Below are 23,389 nucleotides of genomic sequence, written 5' to 3'. Positions count from 1 at the left end.
AGCTGCTGTGTATGTAGACCTATGTTGGGCAAAGTATGGCCCATGGGCTACATGTGATCCCTCGGGGCTTTTAGGCTGTCGCCACACTGAAGAAATAAAGCAGTTTGACACCACTTTAACTTCCATGGGTCAATGCTATGGAATTCTGGGATTTCTTTTTGGAGGGCCCCCAGAGCTCTCTGACAAGGAAGGCTAAATGTCTCACAAAACTATGGCACGTTACAGATGGGCCTAAGAGGCGCCGTCCTCGCGCCGTGATTACGTGCGAGGGGCGACGCTTCCGGACGCGCCTTGCCCCTCGCGCATAACCGATATGTCAAGATAGCAGCGCCCTATACAGATGGGCGCCGCCATCTTGACGTAGCGGACGCTCTGCGTCCGCACGTCCAAACCCGGAAGAGACATCGCGAGTGCACGCTTTGGCACTTGCGGCGTCTCTTCCGGGTTCCTGGAAGGAGCGTGATTTGCGCGCTCCTTTTTTGCTCCGTGAGGGAGTTGCGCGGTTTGGCTGCTGCGGCTCCCTCACAGAGCAAACAGCAGCGGCCCAAGACCGCCCCTTTTGGGTGGTCTGTAATGGGCCTATAAGTCCCAGAATTCCATGTCACTGAGTCATGTCAGTTAAAACAATGCCAAACTACTTTATTTCTGCAGTGTGCCAGAGACCCTAGTGGCCTCCCTGCAGGGGTAAAAAAAATATATTTTGCTCTAGAATGCCCCTAAGTGTGCTCTAGGGAAATTTGGAAATTTGGAAAAATTAAAATTCTCTTGCATGGCATGAGAATAGAGGCTATAGTTCCATGGTAGAGTATCTGCAGTGCATATAGAAGATCCCAGATTCAGTCCCTGATATCACCAAAGTAGAGTTAGGAAAGACTCCTCCTTAGAGACTGCTAGTCAGTTTGCCTTGCCTATTGTACATAAACACACACACAGTTACTGTACATTAGGATCACTTAGAGCAGAATCCCATTCTTTCTTAAGTCAAGCTTCATTGTTTACTGCAGACATACTGCTGCAATCCAGCACTGAAAGTCTGTCTGTCTCCAGCCCTCTTTCACCTTCCTCTGAATGCCAATGCTGTAAAACAAAACAAAAACTTTCCAGCTAAATAATAGATAAGAACAGGAGACTGGGCTTGCCTCCTGTGAAAAGATTTTGTAAAAAGGAGTTCCTTTGCCAGAGGCTATGGAGTTTATCAGACAAGGGAAATTGGAAGTATAATCCAATGGCAATCCGAACACAATCATGGGGTTTAATGTTATTGCATGATAGACTACCACACGCAATTTCGGCCAATGGAAAGTCAGTCTGAACACAATCATGGGGTTTCACGTTATTGTGTGAGAGATGATCACACGCAATTTTGGGCAATGGCAAGCTATTTTCGGGAAATGGGAAGTCAGTTCGAACACAATTTGAATTCACGTAAATTCGCTGAACTAGCGAATTCATGTGAATGCGTTCTGACCCCACTTTCTTTTCATTTGAAATTAAGAGGAATTCCTCCCATGTGATAAACTCATTTGTTAACTGAGCTATGCTTGTAGCTTGAATACCTTGCTACAAAAAGAACAATGGAAATGAAAATGAAAACATACAAAACCCAAACTTTATAGTCCTGAATTCCCATGGCTTCTAATTATTGTTACCAAAAAATAGTTAAAATATTTTTAAATTTTTAAAAAATATTTTAAAATAGTTAAAAGTGCTGTGCATTTTAGTACTTTTTGCTCTTTGGTTCTCACTCAGTATAAGGCAGTTTCCAGTATACCTGAGATGTTCACTGAAACTAGAATTTGTGAAGACAATGGGACTGCAGTGGTGACAGTCCTCAATAGATTCATACAAAAAACTCTTGAGCATTGCAGGGAGTTCAATGATTGATTTCATTTTCTGTTCATCCATCTGTTTTCTTTTCTAGTAGCTCTCCCACATACAAACTATTCTATTTGTTCACAGAAATGTATTTACAAGAAGTTCTGAGAAAATGTTACCCAATAAAAATAAAATAAAAATGTATTCAGACAACTTGAGTCATAATAATGCCTATTGTATGAGGGCTGCTGTCCTACACATTGCACTTAGCAGCAAGTCCTTGTTAACTCTGTCCAAGCAAATATGCTATTGGCAAGCTGTAAAATCTATTATAGGCCCACATTTTTCAACACCTTTGATCTGCAGGTTGATCTCTAAATTGCAATCAGGGAATATAAACAACTTCTGTACAATGTGCACAATCCTATTACACAAGACCAGTCCTAGAAAGGTGCAATTTATTGATAAAGCAACCAAACAAAATGATAAACAGTATTTGATAAATGAGTGGAGGGTATGATAAACAGACCAAATTCACACTTTTGACTCTTTTGCTAACTCCTCTACATAGAAGGTTATCAATCTAAGTTATAATGCAGGTTCCCAAAGCTGAGGACACATTTGGGGCTTCTCAGCTTATCCTTAATAGGTATAGATACTTATTGTGTTGTGCTTGCCATGAAATACTTCCTAAACATACAAGAGTATTTCAGCATGTACTTCAATGGATGAAGTAATTTTAAGTAAGGTAGCTGCATGAGACTAATGGGAACCTATCCTTCCTATAGACCTATCACAGGTTCTCTTTGCACTAGTATGATTAGTGATATTGGTCTCATCTACACTGGTCAGAATACTGTGAACTGCTCCCAGTGTATTCTAGTCCCAGATCTGCTCCAGCTTCCCTCCATTAATTTTGCACTCTGTAGTGGCACAAGTGCCCCCACTGTTGGAATCTCTGCAACTGGCACAGGTCACTCCCTCTGAGATCAGAAACAAGGCACCCAGCATCAATCACGTGGCTGTGATCTCAGAGCAGTGACATCAGGTGACAGCAAGGACACGTGTAGACAGCCACCTGGAGTCACTATGGAGTGCTCCTGGTTTTTTGCAAAATTGGGACAGAAAGTGAGTTATTTTCAACAATTTAAGACTGGTGTGATATGGATTTGGTGCAGAACTGGCCAAGACAGTGAAGACAGTCCACACTCCAATAGAGGATTTGGCCCTGCATCTTGAAGCCAGGTCACTGTGCACACAGGGTGAGACCATTCTATTTGGCCCATGTAAACAAGGCTATTGACATGAAAGAAACATAAAGGTAAAGTAAAGGTAGTCCCTTGACATGAATGTATAGTCATAACCAACTGTAGGGGGTGGTGCTCATCTCTGAAGAGCCAGCTTTGTCCGAAGACGACTCCAGTGGTCATGTGGCCAACATGATTGCACCAAACACTATTGCCTTCCCACTGAAGTGGTATCTATTTATCTACTTGCATTTGCATGCTTTACAACTGCTAGGATGGCAGAAGCTGGGACTAATGACAGGAGCTCACCCCATCATGAAGCACTCAGGCCTCGAACTGCCAACCTCCCGATCTTCCAGTTATCAGAATTTGCATCTTTACCATGAAGCCACCACATCTCTTGTGAAAGGAACATGTCGAAACCTAAATATGGCGTTCTCAGAAGGACCATTCAGGATTCAGTAGGCAAGGCAAAAAAAAAAAAAATCAATAGCAAGAGCAATATTTACAGTAACAATCTTCTCTTGGGTATTGTCAAAATTACTTTTCAATGATACATTGAAAAAAATGGTTTTACCTTTCAACAGCCAGAGATATAGGTGCTCATGAGGAATAGTCATGTATGGCCCAAAATATGGTGTTTATATACCAAATAAACTGACCCATTTTCTGTCAGTAGTATTATGTGAATCCACAGTGAAAACCAGAATTCAGTGTCTTCCATGGGTTGGACATTTTTGAATGCCGGTGCTAAAGACTGTAGTTGCTGAGATTTGAGTAAGTGTCATTTATTATTTGTAAGTGAAAACAGTACTTTTTCTTGTAAAAAACATGAGATGGCACATTTTAAGAATCATAAACCATGCATATGGAAATGATTTTGCTAGCCAGCCTAATTTAATTTAAAATAATTGGACCTCTATTATTGTTTTGGCAACAACAATGAAAGGTTATTAATCTGTAGCACAATGTATCCTTCTTGTGTCAGTACAAAGTTGTCACAACACTGCCATTTATCCCCCAGGGTTCCATATGTGTGCTGCTGGCTGGTTAGCTAAGGGAAGAGTTGGCTATCCCATTGTGAAACCTGGAAGCAACTGTGGCTTTGGAAAGACAGGGATTGTGGACTATGGCTTTCGACTCAACCGCAGCGAGAAATGGGATGCTTACTGTTATAATCCCAATGGTACGTGAACAACAAATATATTTCACCATGTGTCATACAACTGTATTTGTGATAGACTTCTAAACATTTCCTTGCAGAAATTCTAGTGCTGGTTCTAATGACTTCTTTCAATTAGATGCAATTATACATTATGTACAATAAAGGACACTGTAATAGTCCAGCACTTTTCCCTCTATTGTTGAGGCTGTTTTATTTTAAAAATGGAAAGAGGAAGAAATAAGCCTAGCTTACACGTTCTTCATTTCTCAGGTTGGTAGAGCTTTTCTTCCAAAGCTTAGAAATGCCATTTTTAACTACACCTCTCAAACCTCCAGTCAGTATTCTGGCAGCCATGGTGGTTGGGAGATTGAAAGGTTTGTAATTCAACAAGAAGCTATTTCTCAAGGTTCTGGACACAACACATGACACTACACAATTAATCCTCCACCATGTGGAGATGACCTTATCACCCATAATCTCATGTCAAGTATAACAATATAACTGTATCTATCACACAGTGCCTAGCTAAAGGTCAGCCATCTGAAAAATAAGTAAGTCTCTAGGATTTAAAACCCCAATAAACAAACCTAGTAAGCAAGGTCTTGAACTTCTGCATTCAATAGTGCCAACAGAATTTGCATCATGGATGGACTGTTTCACCATTTCCTTTCCGTATCAACAGCTCAGGGCAGAACCCACAGGGCCAATTTCCCTTTCAGTGGCAAAGCACAAGAGAGCTTTGCAGTCTTGGTGAGCATCTGTGCCTTAGCCAGCTTTCTCCTTGAGAAGGAACTGTCAAGAAGACAGCTGCTAACACAGGCAGGGCTAGTCCCCAGGCAGCATGAAGGAAGGTCTCAGAGTCCCAGAGTGTCAAAGCATGCTAGGTTCTTTCTGCCACGTTCTTGCTTTCTGCAGGCAGCAGAGCCAAATCTAAGGCTGCTGACAAGTCCCTGTTGTTGATGTTCAGGAAAGCCCAGTGCTTTCCATCTGGCTAGCCTATTCAGCTTGCCTTCTCAGCTTTCCATGTTTATTGCTTCTGTTATCTGGCCCTAGCTTGAGTCACCAGAAGTCAAAGAAGTGATTCAGGCTATGACATTGGGGGCAGAAGCCAAACAAACAAACAAAACAGCAAGGAGAATCAGCAATCTGGAAAAAATAAATTATCATGGAGAAGGCTTTATAATTCTGTTGCATATGCTTTTGACATCCATGGATAACAAGACCAAACAGTGTCCACTTTTGGGAATTATTTGTGGTCTGGGTTTAAAGAATGAGTGCAAGATTCTTGTACTGCAGTGTATAAAGTGAAGAAAATAGAGGCTGTTGTTCTTAATGACTATGTAAGATGTTGGGCTTTTAGATATGTAAACAACACAGTCTTAAAACTGATTGACTTGTATTTTCTTTTTGTCTATGGATGCTCCATAGTGCACTATATACTGCAACAATCAATATCACATCTAGGAAACATATCTGTTTGGAATTACCACTCCCAGACAGATTATTACCTCCAGTGGTATTTGCAATGCTGACTGGGGGATTTTGGAAGTTGTCCAGGAAAGTAACCTTCAAGTTGCCTGTAAACTTATGGTGACCTCATGAATAGTCAAAGGTGATTTAGCTAATGCCTTCCTCTGAAATACAGCTTACATCACCTGGTATTTGTCAGCAGTTTCCCATCCAAATACTGTGTAGGGCTAACACTGCTTAGCTTCCAAGATCAGAGGGGATCTAGTACCATTAAGGCATTTAAGCCCTTGCCAGGCTCTAGCCAGTATTAAAAACTGCATTATTTTCTGGAAGCAAGAAGGTTCATTTCTCTCTCCCTCCCTCCTTTCCTCTTCCTCTCTCTTGCTTTTTCCGTTCATGATGTAAACTATATCACTGCAACCAGGTTCACTTGTTTTGTATACACAGCACTACAATGCCTTTCATTCTCTGAAAAGTACTGCTGGAAGTGCTGGAAGGAACCATACTACACTGTAAACAATGAAAACGCAATATGCACAGCTGTATCTCTAGCCACGAAAGCAGCTGAGTAAGCTTTCAGGGTGGAGGACTCTCACAGATGTTAAACTTGTCAGGGAAAATAGGAGAGGCCACATATTGTTCTTAAATTTAGTCAGCCTCTCTCTTCACCTCCTGTTTGAGCTGTATCCCCTGAGAGGCCAGAAAAATCTTTTCCAAATGTATTGTTCGGGGCGGTGAGTGGTACACTTAAATCATCGCTTATTCTTATTGGTTTACTTGTGTTCCTCCCATTCTAAAGACATTTATTCATTCTTTGAGGGTGGCAACTGTTCATTTGAAGACAACATTGCTAATTTCTGAAGTGGTGCAGGAGAATCTCACATAATTTTCATCATCTCAAACTGACCATAAATAGTTCTATCAATGCTGAATGGAAAGATAATATTTCCAGTGCCCTGGTATTGGTCAACTTTCCAGCAAGGTGAAGCTAGCTCAAGTATGTCCATTGCTTCTCTGTTTCACTTTCTTCCTAGATATGACATGGGAAACTCTGTGAAATGTAAAATGTGGTTCCTAATCCTCAGGAAAAATGGGTTTTGTTTTTATAGTCAACAGCCAATAAAGTAGCTATTTCAACCCTGGGGAGCAGAATTTGAAGCGGTGGCAAATGCTTAGTTATAGTCAGCCCTCCATATTCACAGATTCTTCATCCATTGATTCAACCATCCATGGCTTGAAAATACTCCAAAAAAGATATAAATTCCAAATAATCAAATTTTGATATTTTATATAAGAGACACATGCTTGCTTCAGCAGCATATATACTAAAATTGGCATGATATAAGAGACACCATTTTACTACATCATTGTATTTAATGGGATTTAAGCATCCACGGATTTTGTTATCCATGGGGGGTCCGGGAACCAAACCCAAGTGGATAAAGAGCCCATTGTATTTGGGGTTTTTTGTTTGTTTGTTTGTTTTTTGCTATTTTATGGAAGGATGTGAAGAACTGCTTGCATGACGTTTTCTGCTGCAGGAGCTATAATAATTTACTCAGCTTTGTATACTATGCAGCTGCACTTTGATAGGTTACTTAAATGACTATTTGAGCTCCTGCAGGCAGCAAAGTATCTTGGGCTGCCCTTGGTAGACAGCTCTGCATTTGCTAACAGTTCTTTGGAGGACAGCAAGCACTAACTAGATGTAAAATGCCAGCACAGCAGAGAAATTCATGAGGCACCCTATTGTGAATGGAATGCCCTTGCTATGGGAGCAATCTTTGAATGCAAAGAAGAGGCAATAAAGAGAACACTAGGTTTCTTATTGTCATGCTGTGCCTGCTGGAGGAGATGTATCATGATGCTAGCTGGAAGGAAAGAAGGAAAGAAAGAAACCTCCACCCACATACACAAAACAATGGAATGCATTTATTATTATAGTATTGCAATTCTGCATGCAACAAGAAGCAGGAGAAGCACAGCATCACCCTTAGGGTGTAAAAAGTCTGGAAATGCAGAGGGGAGGGATTCATTTTCCAAACTTGCATAGTGGACAGAAATTGGTAAATATCAGGGCTTTGAAATTTTACTCTCTTTTGTTTTAAACTACAACACCTATGATTTCTTAGCTAACACATTCACTCTCTATCCTGGCTGGGGATTCTTGTAGTTGTAGTTCCCCCAAAGTAATTTGTCCATACTAGCATCATAGTTGACACAGACAGAGTAGCAGGTCTGATGTGACTTAGCAGTTTTGTGCAGCAGATCAGCACACTGACTGGAATACTTTCATCAGGGAAAGCTTCATTTTCCTGCCAGTGCAAACAGGCATCACAGGAGACAGTGTACTCAAATTAGAGGAGGGCAGGTGGTTCTCAGCCCTTTTATCTGTAGCTGTCAGGTTCCTTTAATTTTACTTTCTACCCGAATACTCTGAGCAGGACCAGCCATGTGTTAACTAGTCATCATTTTAATCTCCCACAATGCCCTCAGTGATTAACTTTGGGACATTGGGAGAAATGTAGAAGAGAGAAATGTAAAAACAGGATTGGCTGGTTAAAACCAGGTTGGTTTTAAACTAAATGACATTTAAAAAAAAAAAAGAACACACCTTTGTTGTGTCTCTTGAAGTCATTTCTGACATGACACTAAGGTGAACCTATCACAGGGTTTTCTTGACAGGTTTCTTCAGAGGGGCTTTACCATTTCCATCCCCAAGGCTGAGAGTATGACTTGCCCAAGGTCACTCAGTGGGTTTATATGACTAAGTTGGGATTCGAACCGTCCTTTTCCCATCCTTATGGCACAATCACGAAAAGACTTTCATACAGCGTCACACTTATCCTGTCATTGTCCTTTCACTGAAGTGGCATTGTCCTGTCATTTTGTATTAGCAGGGGTTTGCATTAACACAATTCCACTTCAATGGCAGGATAATGACAGGATAACTGCAAGGTATGAAATGCTTTCACTCAATCACGATAAGGACAGGAGAGCGGCTTTTGTGTTTATAACACACTTTTAGTGGGAACCTGATTTCAATCCATTTCTCTCTAGGAAAAGACTGTGGTGGCATCTTCACAGATTCAAAACACATCTTTAAAACTCCTGGATATCCAAATGAGTACGAAGATGATCAAATCTGTTACTGGCATATAAGAGTGAAATATGGCCAGCGGATTCAAATACAATTTCTCGACTTTGACCTTGAAGATGACACGTCCTGCATGGCTGATTATTTAGAAATATATGACAGTTATGATGATGTCAATGGCTTTGTGGGCAGGTAACTTTTTTAAAAAAAACCATTTTCATCTCTTTCACAATGACAGGATCATAAAAACAACAACCAGAAAGGGGGAAAGGCCATGCCAATTATTTATTTGGAATTTTGAAAAATCCCACCCAGACTCAGAGGTTTTGAGCAATAACATGTTTACACACATACACACAGCCAAACTAATAAGTGTTAATAACCACACAGTTAACCTTTTTCCAACTCCTCCTATCCACTCCTTTGTCTTTCACCCATGGGAACACCTTCCTTTGACCCAATCCAGGCATTGTTCCCAATACATGACTCCATAAGAAGGATGTTGCAATCCGCAGTCAATCTCCTCCCAATTCTGAACTCTGCATTCCCTCCAAATATTAGAATGGACAAAAGATTCATCCCAGTCATTTCTGCTGTCTTCTCTTTCATACATATAAGAGTCTTAAGGACTTTCCAGTTTTATATGAAATAAATGTTTATGGACTGCAGTCTAGTTTATTTAGTGGTACTTACATGATGATCCCCTAACCCATATTCCGTAGTCCTCACTACCCTTAATACTTTCTTAAATGCAACCCACCTCAGTAATGCAGTTAATATATCATTGTGCTTTGGCTTCCTAATATTTGACCAAAAAATTCTTTTTATCACACTTTTCAGGTACTGTGGAGATGAACTTCCAGATGATGTCATTAGCACAGGTAATACTACACATACACACACTGAACAAAACAGTATCATTTCCCACTCAGTCTCATCAGCCCTACATAAAGGCATTAGATATCCAGAGATATTACTTACAAAGACAAAATTATTAATTGCTACAGACATAATTTAAATTAATTAAGATCACATAATCACGTAATAACACTTCGTCCACTATTTCCTACCATGTTTCACATGTTGAATAGTATCTATTATCTTCACTACTGTCTGTGAGAACACTTGAAAGAAAATCATAATGCAATGGAAAAACTGAAAAATATTCAAATGAAATAATCTCTCTCTCTCTCCTGCTCCTTCCTATTTCTCATTCTAGGAAATGTCATGACTCTAAAATTTTTGTCTGATGCTTCAGTAACAGCAGGAGGCTTTCAGATTAAATATATAGCTTTAGATCCACCCAGAAAGAATACAACTACCCAAGACAATACAAATTATTTAGTTGGAAGATTTGGCATTGCATAAAAAAGAACACTGAGGAAGGTATTGGCCCTGGATGTCTATTAAAGGAATATTCTCCCACACTCCAACACCTCAAGCTGAAGTTGCTGTCTTCTTCTCCGTGGATCCTTGTCTTCATGATCTTCCGACATCTTGTCACTGATTTTCATATGTACCTTCAGTATGAAGATTTCCACCATGTTATAGTTCTTCCTTTGACCTTTTCTACTGCTCCATCCACCACTACAAAATCTGCCTCTTTGATATGTTTGTATGGGGAGTTACAAGTGCCTATGTAAATAAGACACCTTCCTGCTCCAGAATTGCTGTGTATGCCAAACTAAAGTGTATGCCGTTAAAAGTTTCCCTGAGCCAGAAAGTTACAAAGAAAGATTTACTCATAGATTCTATAACTGTACTGCATTTTATGTATTATTAAGATTTTCAGACAATATATATATTTTAAAAACTGGAAAACAATTCCTTTCTTTTACCAGGTAATTTGTTTCCAAATTCAGTATATGATAACAAGACCAAAATTCCTGACTCAATTTTCAGGCTTATAAATTCCTTTGAAAGTAACAGAATGCCCCTTAATTCAGACCACAGGCTGATTTCGCTGATTATGTGAAACAATAAAACATCTGATAAAAGCCTTTGCTGACTGTTAGTAAATCTGTGGATTGGCCATCACAAACTACAATGGTGTAGTCACCTTGGATGGACATCAGGAGAAAATAGGCTTCTCACTAGAGTTTTCAGACCTTTCGACTCTGTCCCCAATTTCTGGGTTTCGAGCCCCATCTCCAGTCTTCTGTTCAAACTGATGGAACTCTGGTAGTTATGCAAGGCTACAGGAGCACTGGGGACGAGCAACTGGTAACAGCACTAGGAAAAATTTAGTGAGAGTAATAAGAGGAGTCCACTAGTCTCCTCCAGTATCTGCAGAGCATTTGACTCCAAGCAGGAGAGGAGAGGAGAGGAGAGGAGAGGAGAGATGGGGAGATGGAGGGGCAAGGAAATGAGCTAGTGTAACCCTTGCTGAGCTCTACTCGTCATTCACTGGCTTCAGAAGATGGCTACATAAACCCCCACTCCCATGAGTCTGCCAAGAGTCTGTGAAGGCCACCCACCAACCAGGGCTTGGAACAGCTTGGTTTGCTAGCTGCAAGTTGTACAATTTTGGCATTCAGATCGCTCTATTATTGTACAGAGAACTTGTGGCCTAAGTAAAAAAAAAAGTCTTATAGTTACAGTTGGCCTTTCATATTCATGGATTCTGCATCCATGGATTCAGTCATCCATGGCTTGAAAATATTTTAAACAATAATTCCAAAAAGCAAACCTTGATTTTGCCATTTTATTTAAGGAACACAATTTTTCTACGCCATTGTATGTACAGTGGGACTTGAGTATCCAGAGATTTTGGTATCTACAGCTGGTCTTGGAACCAAACCACAGTGGATACCAAGGGCCCACTGACACAACTTATAGGATTGGTATGAAGATAAAGTGAGAAGAAAGAGAACCATATACTTCACCTTGAACTCAGTGAAAGAGAAGTTAAATAACAGGGGTGAGGGGAGAAGAAATCATACAGTGGCAACTTGGAGCTTGTTCCCATTAGGATTTGATACGAATTAAAAATAAAACGCTTTTATAAAATCGAATTAAAATAAAACTGTTGTTATCCCGCTTTCAGAATCGCTTTATTCATCGTTCCCATCTGCTTGTTTTAATTCGGATTTTTTACCTGCAAGCGTTCAGTAAGCGTTCTCACTTGGCATGAAATCGGTGTTTAAATAAAGCGATTCCTTCTCCTCCATACCTTATTTGGAGTGGTCAATCAATACTACGTCAGAATGACGTAACGTTTAACCCGCATGTATTCGAAATCGATGTATCTGTGACATCGTTTCCATCTCTGTGACCGTTTCTGATTCGATTTATTTTTGGCGGTTTTTTTTTTAAATGAACCAATCAAGGCGCTAAAACGATCACACGTCATAAGCGCTGTCTGCCTTATATATACATTCCCTCCGATTTAGTAGGAAACCAAGCTCTCTCCAAGGAACATGGGATAGTTTTCCAGGCAGCATCCCCGCTGATTCGTCCTCAGACGCCAGGAGAATCCCTTCAGAGAGCCCACAGAAATCAATGAAGGAGGCGCTGCTGGCAATGCGAATTTTAATGGGAAACCAAGCTCTCTCCGGAGGAAACTATGAGAGGGTTTTCCAGGGCGCTGTCAGCCTTATATACATTTTTCCCTCCGAATTTAGTAGGAAACCCAAGCGTCTTGCCAGAGGAACTATGGGATAGGTTTCTTCATGTTCTCCCACCAAGACAGTCAGGCAGAACCCTTGACAAAGCCCAGAGATGAAAGGGGGGAAGCTGTGGCAAACGAATTTTAATTAGTAGGAACGAAGCGCTTTCCAGAGGAATATAGGGAGATAGGTTTTCTTCAATGTCTCCCACCAAGACAGTCAGCAAGAACCCTTGACAGAGCCCAGAGATGAAGGGGGGAAGCTTGTGGCAAAGCAGAATTTATTAGTAGGAAACCGAAGCTTTGCCAGAGGAAACTATGGGATAGGTTTTTTGTTCATGTCTCACAACCAGAAAGAGCCAGGGGAGAATCCCTTGACAGACCCTCATAGATGAATGGGTGAGGCTTCGGGCAAAACAGGGAGGGAGCATCTTCCCAAAGATTCTGTTTCTTAGGTAGGAGGAGGAAGGCAGATTCCGTTGAGAAGAGAGGAGAAAGGCGCTATCCCCCCCCCCCATTGATTAGGGCGAGACTCCCTTGATTAGGAAACTCCCTTTGATTAGGGAGTGTCCTGCATGCAGAAGGAGGCAGAGAAGGGGACCCTAGTTCCAAGCTAAAACAAGAGGCTGTGGTGATAAGACCTTAGAATCTGAGAGTTGGAAGGGACCCCAGGAAGAGCCTTCTAGTCACAATCCCTCCCTTCTGCCACCAGGACTCTCTGTCAAGCATCCCACATGACACATGCCCACCCAGCCTCTGCTTGAGCCCTTTGATTAGGGAGTTCCTGCATGGCGGAAGGAGGCAGAGAAAGGGCGCTACCTCCAAGCTAAACAGAGCTGTGGATAGACTTAGAAACTGAGAGTTGGAAGGAACCCCAGGAAGAGCCTCTAGTCCAACCCCCCTTCTCTGCCACGCAGGAACTCCTGTCAAAGCACCCCAATGAACACATGGACCACCCAGCCTCTGCTGTGAGCCCTTGTGATTGGAGTTTCCTCATGTCAGAAGGAAGCAGAGAAAGTGGGCCGCTACCTCCAAGCTAAAACAGAGCTGGGTGGATAGACCTTAGAATTGAGAGTTGGAAGGGACCCCCGAAGAGCTTCTAGTCCAATTCCCTCCTTCGTGCACGCAGACTCTCTGTCAAAGCATCCCCAATGACACATGCCCCCCAGCCTCTGCTTGAGCCCTTTGATTAGGGAGTTCCTGCATGGCAAGGAAAGCAGAGAAAGGGGCCGCTACCATCCAACGTAAAACAGAGCTATGGTGGGATAGACCTTAGAATCTGAGAGTTGGAAGGGACCCAGGAAGAGCTTCTAGGTCCAATCCTCTTCTGCCAGCAGGAACGCTCTGTCAAAGCATCCCCATGACACATGCCCACCCAGCCTCTGCTTGAGCCATTTGATTAGGGAGTTCCTGCTGGCAGAAGGAAGCAGAGAAAGGGGCCGACTACCAACCTCCAGCTAAAACAGAGGCTGGGTGGATAGACTATAATCTGAGAGTTGGAAGGGACCCCAGAAGAGCTCGTCTATTCCCAATCCCCTCCTTCTGCCACGCAGGAACTCCTGTCAACAGCATCCCCAATGACACATGCCCACCAAGCCTCTTCTTTAGCCCCTTTGATTAGAGTCCTGCATGGCAGAAGGAAGCAAGAGAAAGGGGCAGCTACCATCCCAGCTAAAACACTGGCTGGGGTGGATAACCTTAGAATCTGAGAGTTGGAAGGGACCCCAGGAAGAGCCTTCTAGTCCAATCCCTCCCTTCTGCCACGCAGGACTCTCTGTCAAGCATCCCCAATGACACATGCCCACCCAGCCCTGCTTGAGCCCTTGATTAGGGAGTCCGGCATGGCAGAAGGAAGCAGAGAAAGGGGCCGCTACCTCCAAGCTAAAACAAAGCTGGGTGGATAGACCTTAGAATCGGAGAGTTGGAAGGAACCCCAGGAAGAGCCTTCTGGTCCAATCCCTCCATGCTGCCACGCGGAACCTCGTCAAAGCATCCCCAAGGACACTGCCCACCCAGCCTCTGCTTGAGCCCTTGATTAGGGAGTTCCTGCATGGCAAAGGGAAGCAGAGAAAGGGGCCGCACCTCCAAGCTAAAACAGGCTGGGTGGATAGACCTCTAGAATCTGAGAGTTGGAAGGGACCCCAGGAAGAGCCTTCAGTCCATCCCGTCCCTTCTGCCACGCAGGAACTCTCGGTCAAAAGATCCACATGAAACATGCCCACCCCAGCTCTTGAGCCCTTTGATTAGGGAGTTCCTGCATGGCAGAAGGAAGCAGAGAAGGGGCGCTACCTCCAAGCTAAACAGAGGCTGGGTGGATAGACCTTAGAATCGAGAGTTGGAAGGGACCCCAGGAAGAGCCTTCTAGTCAATCCCTCCCTTCTGCGCCAGCAGGAACTCTCTGTCAAAGCATCCCAATGACCACATGCCCCCCAGCCTCTGCTTGGAGCCCTTTGATTAGGGAGTTCCTGCATGGCAGAAGGAGAGAGAAAGGGGCCGCTACCTCCAAGCTAAACAGAGGCTGGTGGATAGACTTAGAACTGAGAGTTGGAAGGGACCCCAGGAAAGCCTTCTAGTCCAATCCCTCCCTTCTGCCACGCAGGAACTCTTGTCAAAGCACCCAATGAAACATGCCCACCCAGGCCTCGGCTTTGAGCCCTTTGTTAGGGAGTTCCTGCATGGCAGAAGGAAGCAGGAAAGGGGCCGCTACCTCCAAGCTAAAACAGAGGCTGGGTGGATAGACCTTAGAATCTGGAGTTGGAAGGGAGACCCAGGAAGAGCCTTCTAGTCCAATCCATCCCTGCTCCACGCAGTGAACTCTCTGGTCAAAGCATCCCAAGACCATGCCCACCCAGCCTCTGCTTGAGCCCTTTGATTAGGGAGTCCTGCTGGCAGAAGGAACAGAGAAAGGGGCCGCTACCCTCCAAGCTAAAACAGAGCTGGTGGATAGACCTTAGAATCTGAGAGTTGAAAGGACCCCAGAAAGAGCCTTCTAGTCCAATCCCTCCTTCTGCCTCTGCCACGCAGAACTCTGCTGCAAAGAATCCCCAATGACACATGCCCACCCAGCCTCTGCGTGAGCCCTTGTTAGGGAGTTCCGCTGGCAGAAGGAAGCAGAGAAAGGGGCCGCTACCTCCAAGCTAAACAGAGGCTGGGTGGATAGACCTAGAATCTGAGAGTTGGAAGGGACCCCAGGAAAGCCTTCTAGTCCATCCCTCCCTTCTGCCACGCAGGAACTCTCTGCAAAGCATCCCAATGACAATGCCCACCCGCCTCTGCTTGAGCCCGTTGATTAGGGAGTTCCTGCAGGGCAGAAGGAGCAGAGAAAGGGGCCGCTCATCCAAGCTAAAACAGAGGGCTGGGTGGATAGACCTTAGATCTGAGAGTTGGAAGGGACCCAGGAAGAGCCTTCTAGTCCAATCCCTCCTTCGGCCACGCAGACTCTCTGTCAAAAGCAGCCCCAATGAACATGCCCACCACCTCCTGCTTGAGCCTTTTGATAGGGAGTTCCTGCATGGCAGAAGGAAGCAGAGAAGGGGCCGCTACTCCAAGCTAAAACAGAGGCTGGGTGGATAGACCTTAGAATCTGAGAGTTGGATTAGGGACCCCAGGAAGACCTTCTAGTCCAATCCCCCCTTCTGCCCACGCAGGAACCTCTGTCAAAGCATCCCCAATGACACATGCCCACCCACCTCTGCTTGAGCCCTTTGATTAGGGAGTTCCTGCATGGCGAAGGAAGCAGAGAAAGGGCCCGCTACCTCCAAGCTAAAACGAGGCTGGGTGATAGACCTTAGAATCTGAGAGTTGGCGAGATCAGATGCCTCCTCGTGAGGAGCCTTCCTTCCCTGCCTGGGCGAGATCAGAGCCCAAGCGGGCAGGGAATGCCTCTTAGCCTTCCTTCTTGCTCCCTCCGTTTAGAAATGGGCTCTCCCCACACATAGAGGGAAGGTGCAATCCACCGGGGAAGCTTGTAGTCCTTTGCAGATGCAGGCGCTTGAGCAGCCAAGACTTCAGGCGCTTAAGCGCGAAGAAATTAAGCGCCTGAAACCATTAAATAAAAATAAAAATAATCCTTATCTCTTATTGAAAGACCACAGCGAACAAAGGGGTGAGGGAAGAAAAAATGGCGACAGCCACGAGGATGGGGACAGAAAAGGGCAACTCCCCCAAGACAGCCCCCCACGCAGTCAGCTCCTCCATCCTTCTAGCCCGATTGAAACGATATCGTTCTCATCTAAATAATCCGTTCCTAACTCGAATCAAGGGAAAACATAGGTAGGACCCTAGTGTTTTTTTTAACAACGCGACTGCGTTAAATGAGGAAAACACGGATTTAAATTTATATCCCGCTTCTGATCGATTTCTAGTGGGAACGATTCCGGGTGCTCTAGAACCGTTCTAGGTTTAAAACCGAATCCTAATGGGCACGCTGCATTGAAATCGATTCAGAAGCCGGGGTATCCCCTAGTGGGAACAAGATCTCAGAGAAGGTATTTACAGCCACAAGGCTGAGATGAGAGGGAAGCCACTCCCCCCATGGACTCAATGACTGCCTGAGAAATAGAACTCCCAATGAAAGGACTTACTCTGCACCAAGGCATGTCTTGGAGTAGTACCAAGACTGAGAGTTCTTGACAGACTTTGCCTATCAATAAAAAAGTGCACAACAGCAACAGCTTGAATACCCCCAGCTACAGGACAGAGACGATGTTGCATGATAAGGATCTAACATGAACATTACTATCCTGTTTTATTTTCACTTTCTGAGCCTTGGGTGATACTTAAATCTAAGTATGCTAATGGCAGCAAAAAATTACTGACAATAATTTATTCAGTAAGTAGGGAGTAAGAGGAAAAGAAAGCAACAAAAAAAATAACATAATGGTACAATTAAGTGTGAAAAATAAAACAAAAAGATGGGTTGATGTCTAACAAGTCAGATATCTATTTGGGTCAGAGGCCCATCTGCTACTTCACACCCTGAGATGTTATGTCTATCTAGGACTTATTCCATCATCCTCTGGCCTCCAAGTTCCTGCGGATAAAGACTCATTGAAGGTATTAGCCATTTCCCATAGTTAATGGCTTTTATTCACAAATCTCCCCATTGTCCCTTTTCTCTCTCAAATGTTCTATTAAGCCTCAGTATTTTACCACTCACACATACATACCCTCCAGAATTTCCTATGGAAGGTCCTTAGAAGCAACAAAAAAGGTTGTGTCCCTTGAAAATTACGCACTTACATAAAGTATAATGTGTTTCTCTGTTCATAATGCATGTACTTATTTTTCTGAAATATAGCTGTGCACTTGTAGGGCAAATCTGAAGAAGAAGATGTAGCTGGTAGGTAAATCTTCATCCCAATCCCCCAAGCATTTGTGAGTAGAGCATGAAGATCTGAAGAGAAATTCTAGCTATTGTCAGCTGAACACCATTACAAAGCTCCTGAAGCAGCAATCTAACCGTTTCAGCGTTGTGAACCCATACCCTTGGTCCTCAGCTTATTTCCACGGTTTAGACAAATACCTGAACAAAGCATTGATCTGTTTCTTAGATTTAACAAGATTCAGTAGCTGGGTACAAATCTGGCCTCCCGACAGCTGGACTGAATCTAATGGAGAAGGCTTTCTCCCAGTCTCAAGCCTCCAACTCCTCCCTGCAATAGTCCAAGCGGGCAGAGTGAACCTCCCACTGATCTCAGATGCCATGGATTGTTCTGCTCTCCACTTTACATCCCAGTGAACAGGGCTGTGAAGCAAGCAAGGCAAGGAAGAACTCTTACTCCATGCAACTCTATCTCCGTGTGGAGAAACTGGAAATTAGCATGGACGGGGAGGAGAAAGGTCATACCAAGGAAAGGGAGAGCCTGAGGAGCCTCCCACCCCACTTCATCTGGCAAAAACTGGTGAGAGATGGCCAGGACAAATGCATGCTCAGTGTTTCTCCTTAATCGTTCTACAAACTAGAGCCAGTAGTTTTTTTGTCTCACTGTATGTCATACTTTGACATGTCTGAATCACATTCATGAACAGTAGCCATAGAAACCCACTGGGTCACCTTAAGCAAGTCACATCATCTCAGCCTCAGAGGATGGCAATGACAAATCCCCTCAGAAGAAACTTGCCAAGAAAAATCCAGAGAAGTTCACCTTAAGGTTACATAAATTGGAAATGACTTGAATACAAAACAACAACAACAGTGCTTATAGAAAATATGGCTGTCCTAAGATTTAGAATAAAGATAGCTACTACTCCAGGTCTCCTTAGATCTGTGTATATACATGTGTGCATTCAAGTCATTTTGATCATGACCCAATAAATTATCTGGTTTTCTTAGGCAAGGGATACTCAGGGGTGGTTGGCCAGTTTATATTGGCAATATGTCATTTGTTTTTCACTCTTCATGACTATAGAGGCCGGGGCTTGCTCTCCTCAGCCCTATACTGATCTCCAAGACCAAAAGTCTATCCCTGCTTTAGATTATGCTATGGAGGTAGGTACAGCAATGGTTGACTTTTTATAAGTCATTTTCTTGTGTTCTTATCAAGAACATAAAAAGTTGAGGGACCATCTTGTTGATCTGTGGTAAGAAAGGCTAACAAAAAGATCTATGGGACTGAAAATAGTGGATGTTTTTTCCGCTGCACAATAATACATCATAAAGAATAAACATATCTAAATCCGAACATGGAAACAAAAGTACTGTAGATGGAAGAAGCCATTGTAATGGAAAAAAAGTGGGCAAGGAAAAGCTAAACACTCTCTTAACTCCTTTCACACGACTTTTCTATTCCACATTGCTTACTGCTGAGCTGCTTTTCATTGAAAACAAACAGCCGCATTAGAAGAAACAGTCCAACAGCCAGCCAGCCACCAGCCAGCAGACTGAAATGTGTGATTTGGTCAGCAGAAAAACTGGATCCCCAGATCAATAGCTTGAGTTTATTAAACTGTGCCATCTGGTGGCTTTGGTGAGATCCTTCTAAGCACGAGTTTGTGTGTGGCATTACAGATGTGAAAGTAAGAGAAGTTTCTCTAGGGAAATTGGAAGTTAGAAATTAAACTGTTTGGAAGGTAAGGTCTCTTTACTTCTTTGCAAGCTTATATACACAATGTTTACTTTGCACCAAGCCACAGCTGCAGACTTGTAAACAACCCATTACTATTGAATGCATGTAGCTTCCTACTGATGTTCAGATTTCTCTTCTATTTTTTTTATTTAAATGATTACTTTTTTCCATTTATGTCATTAAGTATATCATTACTTTCTGATGTTTTATCCTCATATTATTTGCTTATTGTGTTTAGAATCCTATAACCAAAATTATCAGGAAGACTACACATAAAAAACACAAAAACTTTTGTTAAACGTGGTGAATCTAAATGGACCTTCTAACTTTGCAGGTGCACTAGAGGAAGAAATGGAGGAAAAAACAAGCCAGAGGCTAATCTATGCTCTTTCCCTTAACACTAAACTGTTCTTCCACCCAAACCGTACGTATAAATAAATTCAATCATCAAATCATCATTGTTTTTTTAAAAATAAATGTTATCATGCGAATGGCCTTTGGCTTAAGCATTAATAAAGATTGATTGATTGATTATATAATATGTATTTAAATAAGATTGCAAGATTTGTTTTTTACTTCACTATAATGGTGCAGATGGTGTTCCTTATCCTCATACAACTAACAAATTCACACTGGTACTCAACTCAGCTTTGTTGTTGTTAACTGCCTTCAAGTCAATCTTGATTCATGGCAAAGCAGTGGATGAAACATCTCCAAGACTCCCTGTCTTCCACTGCTCTGCTTCTTAGGTCCTGTAAATTCATGCTTGTCACCTCCTTAATAAAGTCCATCCATCTAGCATGCAGTCTTCCTCTCTTTCTACATCCCTCCACCTTTCCTGCATTATTGTCTTTTCCAATGAGTCATTTCTTCTCCTGACATGACCAAAGTATGACAGCCTCAACTTTACCATCTTGGCTTCCAGAGAAATTTCAGTCTTGATCTGTTCAAGAACCCATTTGTTTGTCTTTTTGGCTGTCCACAGTATCCCGGCACTCTTCTCCAGCATCATATTTCAAATGAATTGATTTTCCTTTTATCCATTTTCCTCACTGTCCAGATCTCACATCCATAAATGGTAATAAAGAAAACAATGGCTTGTACAATTCTAACTTCCGTGTTCAGTTGTACATCTTTACAGTTTTTTCATAGCTGCCCTCCCATTCCCAGTCTTCTTCTGATCTCTTGACTGAAGTCCCCATTCTGATAAATGTTTGGCCCAAGGTATGGGAATTCTATTATTACAGTGTGCTTACGCGGGGGATCCATTCCGGACCACCACCACCACCACCACCCCGCGTAAGCCAAATAGCATGTAAGCTCAAGTCTCATTCAATTGACTGGGGCTTGTGCTTGCGGTGTGGGAGAGTGCGCGCTTCTCCACCTTATGTGGAAGCCGCGTATGGGGCACCTGCCTATAGCACGGGTGCACTGTATTTCAATTTTCTCGTTGTCTAGGTTGAATTTGTATGGATCATCTGTGGTCATTGTTTTTGTTTTCTTTTTGTTCAGCCATAAGCCTGCCTTTTCATTTTTTTTCTCTGATTTTTCTTAGTAGTTGTTCCACATCTTTGATATTTTCTGCTAGCAGTATGGTGTTGTCTGCATATCTTAGATTATTGGTATTTCTTCCTCCTATCTTCACTCCTCCTTTTTCTGTGTCCAAGCCTGCTCTTTGCATGATATTTTGAAAGAGTGAAAGAATGCAGTCTTGCTTGACCCCTTTGTCAATTGGGAACCGTTCTGTTTTCTCCATATTCTGTTCCAACAGTAGCCTTTTGTCCTAAGTACAGATTTCTCATCAGTACTATCAGATGTGTTGGCACTCCCATGTCTTTAAGGGCATTCCATAGCTTTTCATGATCTATGCAGTCAAAAGCTTCCATACAGTCTATAAAACACATGCTGATTTTCTTTTGGAATTCTTTGGAGTGCTTCATTACCTATGGTATGTTTGCAGTGTGGTCCCTTCCCATCTTTTGAGTTTTCTTATGTGATTGGCTCACCTATCTATTATTATTTTTTTGGTCGTTCCTTCCTATGTCACAGTTTGTGTCCTGGCCCTACCGTTTGTTTTATTGGAATGGTCTTATTGTTTTATTGGAATGGTCTTATTGGATTTTCTTGGGGAGAGGGTTTTACAAGGAGGGTCACCTTAGCCTCATTGTATGTGGTACTAACAAACGTTAGCTATGGTGTCACTGCTGTTCTCACAACATCAGTATCACCCACCACTACTGCTGCTGCCCAGTAGCTGTGATTTATTTTCCCCCTACCTACCCCCTTTTGTCTCCCTCTCCCTCTTCCCTTCCATTGCCCTGGCATTTGTGGCCCATCTGGTAGCCTTTGCCTTCCCTCCCGCTGTCCTGCAATGTTCTGGCCTCCTAGCCCCTCCAATGTCGAGCACTTGCAGTCCAAAAGCTGATGCACTCTCACAGTACTGTAACATGTTCATAAAATACAACCTCCAGTTTTGTTAATATAAAAACTACTATGTGTTTCTTTATATCTGGTGTCTGCTTCACAAAGGACTTCTCTTTCAAAATCAGAGTGGATTTGAATATTTGCTCTTTTTTTAATGGGGGAGAGAAACATATTTGTCCCAGGAATTCTCACTACAATCTGAACTCAGTTCTGTATCTTGCAGAGTTGAGTAATTAAAGTTTTGAAGTGAAAAACAAATTCAAAGTTGTACTGAGAATTTTTGAGATACTTATTAAGGCAACTTACTGCCTCTTGCAGGACCCAGTGTCGTGCAGTGGTTTGAGCATGACTCTGGAGTTCAAGGTTTGAATCCCTGCTTGGCCATAGAGAAGCCCACTGGCAGACCTTGGCTAAGTCACACTCTCCTTTTGGCAACCACCACCACCCCAAACAAATATTGCCAAGAAAACCTAGTGATAGGTTCATCTTAGGGTCTTCATAAGTCAGAAACAAGTTAGAGGCACACAACAACAACAACAACAACAACCAACTGCCTGCTGCACTTGGTCTTAAGTGCAGCATGTTACAAACTACTTCATTCTCACAGCAACTTTTTCCTCACTTCCTCCTCACTTCATATCTAGCCCTAAAAGATGCAGTGCTCAAAGTGGTGGTCTGTGGATCAGTGTCAGTCTCCAGCCATCCACTGGCAGTCCCTGAAGATATTTCAGGAAAAAAACAAAACAGTTATAGTTAATGGGCATGGGCATGATATTGGTCCATGATCAGGGTGACCAAATGTCCTCCTTTTCCAGGACATGTCCTACATTTTAGTTTTCTGTCCAGGAGGAATTCCAAAATGTCCTCCATTTTGAGTGTGACTAAAAAGCATGGGTTTATATTTCTATGAGTGTTCTTAGCTTTTGTTTTGTCTTGTGTTACATTTTTCTCAAAATTCCTACATTTTATGGGCCTTGTGCCCCTTTGCAGTTAGGATATCTGGTCACCCTGTCCCTGATCCATTGGGTGGGAAACGTTGCTGGTCCACCATATCAGATAGCTTAAGAAGCACTGTTCTAGAGAACATGAAGGGTCTCTTATGATGTAAGAGTCCAAGATTACTGTGAATAGCTTCTTCTCTTTTCAGTTCCTGGTGGAACCAGTTAGGGCAAGAGGGTCCTTAGCTTCATACACACATTCATATTCTGAATCTTCAGTTCTAACACCATTGGCTCCAAGGAGATGGTTCAGCTGCTATGGAATGCAAAGGGCTAGAACTAGAGGTGATTTAAGGGCAGCAAAGGCCACTTGAGTTCCCTTGCTAGCATGAAATACAATTAAAGGTCACCAGAGGTCTTCTGGGAACACAGAAGCTTGACCTACTTTAAGCTTGGATGAAATTGCACTACAGTTTTCCATCTAACTTTAAACGTGGATAAGTGCACACATGTTTACTTTGTTAGTCTTTCCTTTCTTTTGGTGTCTCAGAAACAATTA

The 23,389-nt window shown here is 42.8% G+C and overlaps 1 protein-coding gene across 1 annotated transcript in view; it reads left to right on the top strand.

The window, feature by feature from the left end:
- Nucleotides 1-10,794, top strand: part of TNFAIP6 (TNF alpha induced protein 6) — a 26,638-nt gene extending 15,844 nt beyond the window's left edge. The window contains exons 3-6 of the mRNA XM_042446481.1: nucleotides 4,087-4,248; nucleotides 8,758-8,986; nucleotides 9,635-9,675; nucleotides 10,014-10,794. Coding sequence (XP_042302415.1) covers nucleotides 4,087-4,248; nucleotides 8,758-8,986; nucleotides 9,635-9,675; nucleotides 10,014-10,162 — 581 coding nt within the window. The 3' untranslated portion in view covers nucleotides 10,163-10,794. The remainder of the gene's footprint in view (nucleotides 1-4,086; nucleotides 4,249-8,757; nucleotides 8,987-9,634; nucleotides 9,676-10,013) is intronic.
- The last annotated feature ends 12,595 nt before the right edge of the window (nucleotides 10,795-23,389 follow it).

This window comes from Sceloporus undulatus, chromosome 1 (genome assembly GCF_019175285.1).
Source record: "Sceloporus undulatus isolate JIND9_A2432 ecotype Alabama chromosome 1, SceUnd_v1.1, whole genome shotgun sequence".
NCBI classification, from domain to species: domain Eukaryota; kingdom Metazoa; phylum Chordata; class Lepidosauria; order Squamata; family Phrynosomatidae; genus Sceloporus; species Sceloporus undulatus.
The sequence above is the reverse complement of the archived record's forward strand: the minus strand, read 5'-3'. Positions and strand labels throughout refer to the sequence as shown.